General features: G+C 39.6%; 1 protein-coding gene across 1 annotated transcript; it reads left to right on the top strand.

Annotated features, from left to right (window-relative positions):
- Positions 1–1400: 1400 nt before the first annotated feature.
- On the top strand, positions 1401–2706 carry LOC101844843 (olfactory receptor 6P1). Its single transcript, XM_005078178.2, has one exon. The coding sequence runs from the start codon at positions 1537–1539 to the stop codon at positions 2488–2490; it is 954 nt and encodes a 317-aa protein (XP_005078235.1). The 5' UTR covers positions 1401–1536; the 3' UTR covers positions 2491–2706.
- The last annotated feature ends 9737 nt before the right edge of the window (positions 2707–12443 follow it).

Below are 12443 nucleotides of genomic sequence, written 5' to 3'. Positions count from 1 at the left end.
TAAGAATCAAAATATGCAAACTACATTCATATATGATGATTTTTCAATAAAATTTTTAAATTGTGTCTAATACAATTTTCCAGACTTTGAAAGATATTTATACTGTTTGGGCTTAAATGTATACTAATTATATAATACCTAGAGGAAATTTTCTTATAAAGTACTATAATTCTAAGAGTTCAGAAACAAACAAAAAAGTACATAGAGGAATCCATAAAAGAATTGCAATTATAAAAATATATTACCCTGGATTGTTATTCCTGAGATATGCTACGTGTTAATATTACTATTTATATTCATTTACATAATTTAAAACAGGTACTAATGGATAACATAGCATTGATATTTAGATGCTTTGAATAGATGAAGAGGTGGTGTAGTGGTTTCATTTAAATTAGTATTCCCAATGCAGTAGGATTTAGGTCCTTTGAGTACTTAAGTGTCTAATTAAAACGGTTAGCCTCCTGGTACATCACATTTTCACGTTTATTTGAGGAAAAAAATGTGACATGCATAAATCCCACTGATAATGGAAACATTTATGTGGAGCATATGATGCTAACTTAATGCATATTTCCAACTTTCCCAACAGCATTTGGTGACAGCAGGTCTCTGGCAGTGTTGATAGGAGACCAGAGAAGCACAGTAAATGGTCAGCTCAAGCTGTGTGTGTGTGTGTGTGTGTGTGTGTGTGTGTGTGTGTGTGTGTGTGTGTGTGTGTGTACTCATGTGGCTATGTGGATATAACATGCATAGGCAAAATCTATGTTGTCTAAGCTAGTCATGAATGCTTCACTTTGATCTTCCTGTCTTATCCTCCTGAGTAGTCGGGAGGAAGACATTACCACTCTGTCAGGCATGGGCAGTCAGTCACACTAGTTCTAGAAATGAAAAACTATAACTCTGGCACAAGGAATGACCTCAAACAGACTTTTTAAAAATGAAGCTCTTTTCAGGCAGCTTCCTGGTCTGTGTACTGGGTTGTTTCTCCATTTGCAGTGAGCACATTTCAAACTACTTCTTCCTGTTGTGCTGTGTTGAACTGCAGCTCCAGCAGTCACTGAGTTCCCAGTACCTCCTAATCAATTTCTCTTCAGTGACAAGCCCCGAGGGTCCATCTGGTATCCTTTTATTATTTTATTCATTAAACATTGAGAAAAGGTGCTCTGGGGCTTCGGAGTTTGTAGTTGTTCCTGAGGAATGAGAGAGAAGAGCACAACATAGATTTTAAACACTGTTGAAAACCAAGACTCAAAATACTAAATCCCATTCTTAAGTCTCTCAGCTGGCATTCACTGAATAACTGATGTAGTTGCAGTCATTAGTTACCAACTATCATCTTCAAGACTGAGAACTTCTCCCTTGAAGTTCAACAATAAAGTGAAGGGGGAAATATATAATAAGAATTGGTAGTATAGCGAATCACTGAACATTGACAGGTTCGTAATCTGTTCAAGGATATTCTGGCTTTGATGCACCTGTGTTTTAGTCGTTCTTATTCTTGTTACTTTGCAGACATCAAAGTGCACAGACACTATGAGAAATTTGAGTGGAAGAAATGTGGAGGAGTTTGTCTTGGTGGGATTTCCTACCTCTCCACCCTTCCAGCCGCTCCTCTTTGTCTTCTTTTTTGTAATTTATCTGTTGACATTGATGGAAAACATACTCATTGTTTCTACAGTATGGCTCACCTCAAGCCTTCACCGGCCTATGTACTTCTTCCTTGGTCATCTCTCCTTCCTGGAACTATGGTACATCAATGTTACTATTCCCAGACTCCTGGGAGCCTTTCTTACCCAGGATGGCAGAGTCTCTTATGTGGGTTGCATGACCCAGCTCTACTTCTTTATTGCTTTAGCCTGCACTGAATGTGTCCTGTTGGCAGTTATGGCCTATGACCGCTACCTGGCCATCTGTGAGCCCCTTCGTTACCCTAGTCTCATGCCTGCCAGTCTGGCCACTCGCCTTGCAGCTGCTTCTTGGGGCAGTGGTTTCTTCAGTTCCATGATGAAGTTACTTTTCATTTCACGACTATCCTACTGTGGGCCCAATTTCATCAATCACTTTTTCTGTGATATTTCCCCATTGCTCAACCTCACCTGCTCAGACAAGGAACAAGCAGAGCTGGTAGACTTCCTGTTAGCACTGGTGATGATCCTGCTCCCTCTGTTGGCTGTGGTCTCCTCATATGCTGCCATCATTGTAGCCATCCTGAAGATCCCTACTGCCCAGGGACGCCACAAAGCCTTCTCCACCTGCACCTCCCATCTGGCAGTGGTTGTCATCTACTACTCCTCCACTCTCTTCACCTATGCACGCCCCCGAGCCATGTACACCTTCAACTACAACAAGATCGTCTCTGTGCTCTACACTGTCATTGTGCCATTCCTCAACCCAGGCATCTACTGCTTAAGAAACAAGGAGATGAAAGATGCCTTCAGGAAAACCATGCTGGGAAGGTGCCACCATCCTAGGGATGTTCCAGATTGACACATGACAGATCCCAAAGAAAAAGATTTGACTAGCAATCACAAAATGGCCTTATAGGGAAGATGAATGCCAATTAGTAAACACACTGTTTGGGAATTTCCCAATAAATATGAAAATTAATAATTATTGATTATGTACATCCGTCACCAAACTCAGTTTGAATTAGATACGCAAGAGTTGCTTTAGGTGGAAGGATTCAAATGGAGATTCCCTAGTACCAGGCTTTTTCATTTTGAGGTTTTTTTTTTTTTTGCATTTTTTTTATTTTAATTTTAAATAGCTTGTTTTACATGTCAATCCCAGTTCCCTCTCCCTCCCATCCTCCCGCACTCCCCTTCCCCCCCTCCCTCCCACCCTATTGCCAAATCCTTCCACATAGGGGATATCTAGAGTCTGTCATTTTACTCTTGGTAGGGTCCAGGCACTCCCCTAAGAGTCCAGGCTGAGAGAGCATCTCTCTTTGTGCTATAGGCACATGAAGACAGTTTGTATACCAGGGATAGACGCTGATCCACAGCTCAGGGCCCCATAGGTTGCCCAGGCCTTCTCACTGACACTCACATTTGGGGGGGTCCAGATCAGTCCCATGCTGGCCTCCCCACTGTCGGTCTGGGGTCCAAGAGCACTCCCCTGTTCAGATCAGCTGTCCCTGCTGGTTTTGCCAGCCCATTCTTTGCCAATTTGCTCATCACTCCTCTCTCTCTGTCACTGGGTTCCTTGGGTTCAGTTCAGTGATTAATTGTGTGTTTGCCTCTGCTTCCATCAGTCACAGGATGAAGGCTCCCGGATGGTTATAGACATCAAGTTCATTATCAGGAATGGGCATTCGAGGTGGTCCCTCCACTATTGCTTAGCTGGCCAATTGGTGCTATACCTTTAGATCACTCGAGGTCACTCTGGTGCCTGATCTGTCTTCGATCCTATGATTCCCTCTTCCCCCTATTCTACCCCCACCCCCTCAACTTCCTGTTCCCCCATGACCAACTCCCTTCCTCTTTACCCCCTCTATTCTTCCCAGGTCCCACTCCCCCCCACCCCTCGCCATGTTCCCCATCCATTCAGAGGATCTTGTCTCCATCCTCTTCTCTTGGGTACTATGCATATATGCATATCTTTTAGGTTCTTTCCTGTTTCCCAGACTCTCTATCTGTGGAAGTGCAGACTGGCACTATCCTGATCCATATCTAAAATCCATATATGAGTGAGTACATACCATGTTTGTCTTTTTGCGACTGGGTTACCTCACTCAGGATGGTTTCTTCCAGTGCTATCCATTTCCCTGCGAATTTCAAGATTCCATTGTTTTTTTCTGCTGAGTAATACTCCATTGTGTAAATGTACCACATTTTCTCTATCCACTCTTCAGTTGAGGGGCATCTAGGTTGCTTCCAGGTTCTGGATATTACAAACAATGCTGCTATGAACATAGTGGAGCAGATGCCCTTGTTGTATGAACCTGCCTCATTTGGATAAATGCCTAAGAGTGGAATTGCTGGGTCTAGTGGTAGATTAATTCCCATTTTCCTGAGGAATCTCCATACTGATTTCCAAAGAGGCTGTATGAGTCGGCATTCCCACCAGCAGTGGAGGAGTGTTCCTCTCTCCTCGCATCCTCTCCAGCATAAATTGTCTTCGGTGTTATTGATTCTAGCCATTCTGATAGGAGTAAGATGGTATCTCAGAGTTGTTTTGATTTGCATTTCCCTGATGGCTAAGGATGTTGAGCACTTTCTTAAGTGTCTCTTGGCCATTTTAGCCTCCTCTACTGAGAATTCTCTATTTAGCTCTGTACCCCACCTTTCTAGTGAATCCTTTGGTGTTTTGGAGACTTGTTTCTTGAGTTCTTTATAAATTTTGGAGATTAGCCCTCTGTCAGATGTAGGGTTAGTGAATATCTTTTCACATTCTGTGGCCTGCCTTTTTGTCTTTTTGACTGTGTCCTTTGCCTTACAGAAGCTTTTTAGTTTCAGAAGGTCCCATTTGTTAATTGTCGATCTTAGTGCCTGTGCCACTGGTGTTATGTTTAGGAAGTGGTGTCCTGTACCAACTCGTTGAAGAGTATCTCCCACTTTCTCTTCTAAAAGTTTCAGTGTGGCTGGATGTATGTTGAGATCTTTGATCCATTTGGACTTAAGTTTTGTACAAGGCGATAAACATGGATCTATCTGCAGTCTTCTGCATACCAGTACCCAGTTATGCCAGCACCATTGTTGAAGATGCTTTCTTTTTTGTTTTGATTTTTTAAAATTTTGTCTTTTACTGGTTTTTGTTTGTCTATTTTGATTTTGGCTTTGTTTTATTTGGGAGTTTTTGTGGAGAAAGACAGAGAAAAAGAGTATGAAGTTGGATGGGTAGGGAAGTAGTAAGGATCTGGAAGAGGTTGAGGATGGGAAAACCATGATTAAAATATATTGTATGAAAATCTTTTAAATAACATTGGTTATTTAAAAACTGAAGATTTCCTAAAAACATGTGAAGAGTCTAATCAATCATGTCTGAATCATAACCCTGACGTGAGTAATTTTGGACTTCCTGGGAATATTTATTTCACCACCAGTTTGATATTCCCTGCTTTAATCAGTTCATTATAAGTGCAGAACTCTGAAACAACAGGTATTCAAAGATCCATATTATCAAATGATACTTCTATACAAACCATAAAAGTTTATATGTAGCCTAAGAATAAATTTTATGGACTCTTGCAGCCTTAATTTCCTCAGATTTCAAGCCCACTGCAAATCAAGATGTACAGAGCATTATTGGTATTTATTCAGTTACATACACATCAAGAGGGCTAAATATTCTTCTCATCTCTCATGAACCTCTTGAGGATTTGAAGTCAATTTGTTTAGTGGATATTAAGTAGTAAGCAAAATGTGTTAGAAAACCTTTATTCAAGGCCATCTTGTTACTCCCTGGGCCACAATATTGGTCAAGCATGTGTGATTTCACCCCCAGGCAAAGGATAAAACAGAAAACAATGTAATACAAGAAATATTTGAAAACCAGAGACTAGGTGAAGACATCTCAGTTCTGAATGGGGTGTCTTAGCATTGCCCACTAAGCTGTAGATATTCTACCAAATTCCCTCATTTAAGAAAGCTGTTTGAACTACTTATAGACAATGTCACAACTATTTGCTGTCTAGATTTGTTACTAGATTTGTTTTCTGCACATTAAACCAAATCAGTAACATATGAAAGAATAAAATAAATATGAAATTGAACAAATCCCAATAATACACACATTGTTTATACACATTTGCATATGCTAAGCAAATCTTTATGTGTTTAGGTAGGGGTGGGGATGGTCAGTCATCAAAGAAAACTATTTATGGGTTTTTTATTATATAAAGTTAAGTCATTAAAATAATAATAATAATAATCTGACCTATACAAAATAGCAGAATTGGATCTATTTTTATAAAACTTGAAAGCAGCATTAAACTCTTCTATGCATGTTACTTAGTTTCTGTTGCAGTCCCTTTTTCTACCATAGAGTGACAGAAGGTTTGGATTTTGTGGTGTAGATTCCAGGCCCTAGAAACAGCAAATACAAGTTTGATGCTGGAGTTACAATCCTAAGGAAATAACTTTACTCCTTGTTCAAAGTTTCTCTCCTTCATAAGGAAAACAAAAGCAACCACTTCTTGTGTTTGTTGTGAAAAATAAATAAATGTGGTGTGTCTAGGCAATGGATTAAAAAATCTTCTTCTCTGTGGATAGATTTATTTGTGAATATTAAGAATTAATTTCCTACCTGCGATGGCTTGAAATCTGAGAAATATTGCTTGACAACATTGTTTATGATGCAGATCCATAAATATCTTCCACCTGGGAAGATTAAAAGAAGAAAAGAAATCCCATCTACTCTTGTCATTTTCGATGGGGTCTGGAAGCTCTGAATACACATGGATCTGTTCCTTAGTCATATTTACTCTTATGTAGTTGAGGGTCTCAAGTCAAAGTTGACACAACACTCCTCCTTTGTACAGATCTTATATTATCAAAGCTAAGATTTTGAGTAGCAGTTTTGCCTGCTGACTGTTTTCTTTCTCTTTCAATATAAGACAAACTCCTACTACTACTGTGTTGAGTAGTTTGGCTTATGATCCTATATGTTTCCCCAAGTTCCCTTGATGCTAAGCACAGGGTTATTTTTCTGTTATTGAAAACATATTTTGTTTTACCCCATATATCTTGTTACCATCTCCCCTAGCTCTCCTCTTCCCAGTTCCTCCCCACCTCCTCTCCCATCTGGATCTACTCCCTTTTTGTCTCTTATTAGAGGATAAAGAAGCATCTAAGGGATAATAATTAATAAGATAAAACAAAAATATACCGGAATAGGACCAAAAACAGATATTAGAAAATAGTACATCTTGCTACATTAAAAAATATAGCTTAGCATCAGTGATAGACATCACCTCTGGATGAGAGGATGGAAAAATATATTCCAAGCAAATGGGCCTAAGAGTAAAGAAACTGTAGCTCTTTTAGTATCTGACGACGTAGACCTCAAACCCAAACTAATCAGAAGGGACAAGGAAGGATACTACATACTCATCAAAGGAAAGTCCACCAAGAGGATGTTGCAATTATTAACATCTATGCCCAAATACAAGGGCACCCAAGGTCACAAAAGAAATTTCTCTTCTTAAAAAGGATAAAGATTGCCAGGCGTTGGTGGCACACGCCTTTAATCCCAGCACTCAGGAGGCAGAGGCAGGTGGATGTCTGTGAGTTCGAGGTCTACAAAGCGAGTTCCAGGACAGCCTCCAAGACAATACAGAGAAACCCTGTCTCGAAAAAAAAACAAAAAAAAAGGATAAAGATATAACATGAGTCTTTATTAGACTATCAAACACAAAGCATGATTCTTTCCTTAGCCATTTTATCCCAGTTTCCATTCTTGATATTCATATATATTTGCTTTCATTATACAGATAATGTCATCTGACATAAAAATTGCTCTTCTCATATGGTATTCATCCCCATTACCTGCTGAAAATATTCTTATTGCTTTGCTGGGTCTTGAGGTATATTGATTCCCATTTTTCTGAGAAACCACCATATTGATTTCCAAAGTGGTTGAATCGTTTTACAATCCCAGTAGCAGTGGAGGAGTGTTCCCCTTATTCCACATCCTCTCCAACATAAACTGTCATCAGTGTTTTTTATCTTAGACATCCTGACAGGTTTAAGACTCTTAGTTCAAGGGTTTTGTTTTAGGAGGTTTAGTCTTGTTTGTTTAACTAATTTTAGGAGGTTTAGTCTTCCTGTCTTCCACCACAATATTTAAACTAAATAATCAGAAGCTTATTTAAGGATCAAGGTGCTTCAGGTTCTACATCAGTATAAATGAAGGCTGCAAAGGTAAAAACACCTTGATGGAGAAGCCTGTTAACAAAAATTGCCCAGTCAGAAGTATTTCTACTGTTCCATTTCAGCATTTGATAAATTTCGGAGTTACCCAGATACACTGAACCTGATAGAAAAGAAAGTAAGGGATAGCATTGAGCACACTGGCACAGGAGACAGCTTCCTGAACAGGACACCAATAGGACAGACACTAAGATCAATGTTTAATAAATGGGCCCTCATGAAACTGATGCTTCTGTAAGTCAAAAGACGCCTTCAATAGGACAAATGGCAGCCCACAGAATGGGATCCAAGAGATGACTGATTTCCAAAATATATTAAGAACTCAAGAAACTAAACATCAACAAACCAAATAATTCAATTTAAAAATGGAGTACAGATCTAAACAGAGAAGTCTCAACAGAAGAGTCTCAAATGGTCAAGAAACACTTATGGAAGATGTTCAACATCCCTAGCCATCAAGGAAATACAAATCAAAACAACTCTGAAAGTCTATTACACCTGTTAGAATGGCTAAAATCAAAAACACAAGTGACAGCTCATGCTGGGGAGGATGTAGAGGAAGGGGAACACTCTTCCATTGCTGGTGGGAGTGCAAACTTGTACAGCCATTTTGGAAGTCAGTGTGGTGGTTTCTTAGAAAACTGGAAATCGACCTAATACAAGACCCAGTTATACCACCCTTGGTCACCTATCCAAAGAATGTTCAATCATACCAACAAGGACACTTGCTCAACTGTGTTCATATCAGCTTTATTTATAATAGCCAGAATCTAGAAATACCTTAGATGTCCCTCAACCAAAGAATGGATAAAAAAGTGTTACACATTTACACAATAGAGTATTACTCAGCTGTTAAAAAACAGTGATATCAGGAAATCTGAAGGTAAATGGATGGAACAAGAAAAAAATCATCCTGAGTGAGGTAACCCAGACCAAGAAAGACATATATGTACTCACTTATACATGGTTATTGACTGTAAAGGATAACTATCCTACAATTCACAGACCCAGAGAGACTGGGTAACAAGGAGGGATCAAACAGGGGATGCCCAGATCTTCCTGGGAAGGGGAAATATAAGAGACTTTGTGAGTGAACTGAGGTCAGGTGGAAATGGGAACATTAGTGATCAGGTTGTGGGGAGAGCAGAGGGGCAGAGTACATAAAGAGACTAATGGAAATGTGTGAATATTTCATATTCTTAGCACAATCTCCCAAGAATCTACAAGGATGACCCCAGCTAAGACTCCTAGCAATAGCAGATACATAGCCTGAACTGGCCATCTCCTATGACCAGGCAAGGCTTCAAGTGGGGGCAGTGGGACACCAACCCGGCCATATAACCTTCAACCTACATAATCAGTCCTGCTGTGGGATATTCTGGGGTAATAGTGACCTAGAGATTGATACAGTGGCCAATCAATGACCAGTGTAAACTAAAACCCATTTCAGGAGAGTAAGCCCTGCCCCCAGCACTGCCTGAAGCACCAGGAAGGACCCACTGGATGATCCAGAGATCTAGAATAAAACTAAAGATGACTTGAGAAAAAAGTCAATGTAATGATGTCTAACAATTGTGCTATACTCATACATAGGTGCCTAGCCCAACTGCCATCAGAGAGGCTTCATCAAGCAACTGATGGAAACAGATAAACTTCAGACCCACAGAAAGCATTAAGCAGAACTTAGGGAATCATGCATTAGAGGGGGAGGAAGGATTATAGGAGCCAAAGGGATCAAAGTCACCACAAGAAAACTCACAGAATCAACTAACCTGGGATCAAGGGCTCACAGAGACTGAACATACAACCAGGGAGCCTTCATGGCATTGATCTCGGCCCTCTGCATATATGTTACACTTGTGTAGTTTAGTCCTCTTGTGGGACTCCTAACAATGGAAGCAGGGGTTGTCTCTGACTCTTTTACATATCTTTGGAACCTGACTCCTCATACTGGGTCACCTTGCCCAGTCTTAATACAAGGAGAGGTGTTTAGTCTTATTATAATTTAACATACCATGTTTTGTTGATATTCAAGGGAGACCTGCCCTTTCCTAAACAGAAACAGAGGAGGGGTAGATTGGGGGAGGGTAACAAAGGGGGTTGAGGGAGGGACTGGGGAGAGGAGGGAGGGGACACTGTGGCTAGGATGCAAAATAAATAAGAATTAAAAAGTAAAAATCCTAAAAAATCATTTTTAAATGTAAGTATCTATCACCAGAAATTAAATGGGCTTTTTTTGGACATCATTTATTTGTCAGATGTGATATAAATACAGATAAGAACACTCATTCATCTGGCAAGACCTATTCTAAGCATCTTATATACACAATGATCCTGAGGTAAACACTGCTACAAATATACCATTTTAGCAATAAAACACAAAATGTCACAGAGTAGTTTGCCCAAAGTTGTGCAACTCTTATTTAAATCAGACTCCTATTTCTATAGCCCATTCTAAGAGAAACAACTGGATGCTAACTTGAGTATCGCATTTCATGGACATGCATGTAACATCTGGAGAAGCTTAGGAATCTGTTTACATCACGGAACTGATGAGCAACGAAACCTGTAAGACTTTTGCTTGTTTGTTTTTACATGACAGCCATGTTCTCTTTTGCATTTCACTATTTTCAGTTACCTTTATCACTTTTTGTCATACTAGAAAGCTGAAGTAAGTCTATAAGATATCAACATCGCTTTTCACTTATGGGTGTACTAATGATAGAGCATAGTCTGTCTTGGAATTGTTCAGTAAATGATTAAATGTAGTAAAACTATTTTGGCAGAAACCTGAAGGAAAGAGCTAGATATAAAACAGAGTAATGTACCACATGCAGAAGACAGTCAACAAGTATTTGCTGACTAATTGATCCAGGCTCCTACAGATCAGTGAGATAGAGTATCACCAACGAACCAGCAATGAGTTTGAAGACCAGTAAGAGATGCTGGACAGCGTATCCCAATCTTTGGTGGGCAAGGTTTCCTTTTGAAAACTTATGGCATTAGTAAATAAGGGTGAGTAACTACTAGATACACCTAGAAATATGAGCAAGGACTTTTGCGCTCTGGGCCTTATACTAATCTTTAAATAAATTCCTATTCCTTTAAAATAGAGTTTAGCTTTTTATTAGCAGAAGTTACCCTCTTGGCTGCACTTCCTCTTTCTCAGCTCCAAGGGGTAGAGTCTCCTGCAATGGTTGAGATTCTTCATTGTGGGTGCCAAGTTCCTGCTTATATTCTACTCTAGTCTTGTGTCTATAGCTCTCTTGAGAATGTAGGTATGTGAGCCTATGAAACACCATATGCATCTGAAAACACTTCCAGACCCATACCAGCAGGCTCTTGAAACCATCTTGAAATGAAAAAACGAAAAATACAAACGTGTTCTCAAAAAATTCTTTCTGTAAATACAGATTTCATCTGAATGAGATATGTGTATTATTTATATATAAATACTAATGCATAAAAACATAGCCATGTATAGAGGTACCAATTGTAAGCACAGTATCTGAGTGTTGGATGTTTGAGAATCTATGTGTACTCATGCACCTGAATCTCCAAACAAATAAGGATGAATATATTCCACACTTGTCTAAATGGCTTCCATTATAGTATAGTCTGTCCTTGGAAGACCTTATTATTTATAAAAACTGTTTTGAGAAATACACACACACAAACACACACTCACACTTTTATTCCCACCTTCCTTTTTTCCCCAGAGTCTGATTGAAAAGACAAGGCCATGTACTCCCACTCCAAGGTCCCTCTTGTGGCCTGCCTGAGGTCTCACTTAGCTCTTTCCCTATTATCCCCCCAGGATGTCCTTGAGCTCTGAAAGGGCCAAATGCTTTTCTTAAGGCAGTGTCTCTTGGGAGGTTCCCTGTGGGTGGGAGTGAGTTGGTTTCTGCTCCTCCAAGTAGTAGCTTGGAGACAGAAAGTTGAACAAATAGCTCTATTACAAGCCCTCTTCTAGCTTGTAAGAATCCATTCTTGTCCAGCAATTATCTAGGTTGAAGGGCAGTGTCTTCATTTCTGTTTATATGGTTTTGTTTCTTTTCTAGGCACAGTCTGGAGATCCCTAACAAGGGCAGGAAAAGAGTTACATCGCTAAAAAATGGTGAGTTGAAAAAAAACTGATATGTTTTCAAAAGGAGAATTTGGTCAGATTTTAGTTGTTTTCTTCAAGAGAAGCTGGGAATAATTGGAGATTTCTCTTCTTAAACTAAGAATTGATCTGAATTTTATTTCATATATTTTAAAGAACAGCTTGTCTTTCTTGAGCCCTTGATGAGCAGTGTCACAACATGGTAAGGAGGAAACTCCACACACATATAGAGCAATTAAACTGTGATTTCGTTAGCATCTGTGTCAAGCCTTATGAAAATCTGAGGGATTAGGAGCTCTTAGATGGCTTGAGTATTCGGTTATTTCTCCTGTAAGAAACCACTGTATGTGAAACAGGCACAAGACTTTGCAAACTACCCTGCCACCTGCTTTGCTAAAGATCCAGTTGTTGTATCTTGTAAACCCACTGACGTGCAAAGGGAATATCTAAGTCTGTAGATGTGC

The sequence above is a fragment of the Mesocricetus auratus genome, unplaced genomic scaffold, assembly GCF_017639785.1.
Source record: "Mesocricetus auratus isolate SY011 unplaced genomic scaffold, BCM_Maur_2.0 Super-Scaffold_100676, whole genome shotgun sequence".
Lineage (NCBI taxonomy): Eukaryota > Metazoa > Chordata > Mammalia > Rodentia > Cricetidae > Mesocricetus > Mesocricetus auratus.
Note: the sequence above shows the minus strand (reverse complement) of the source record. Positions and strands in the feature narration are given on the sequence as shown.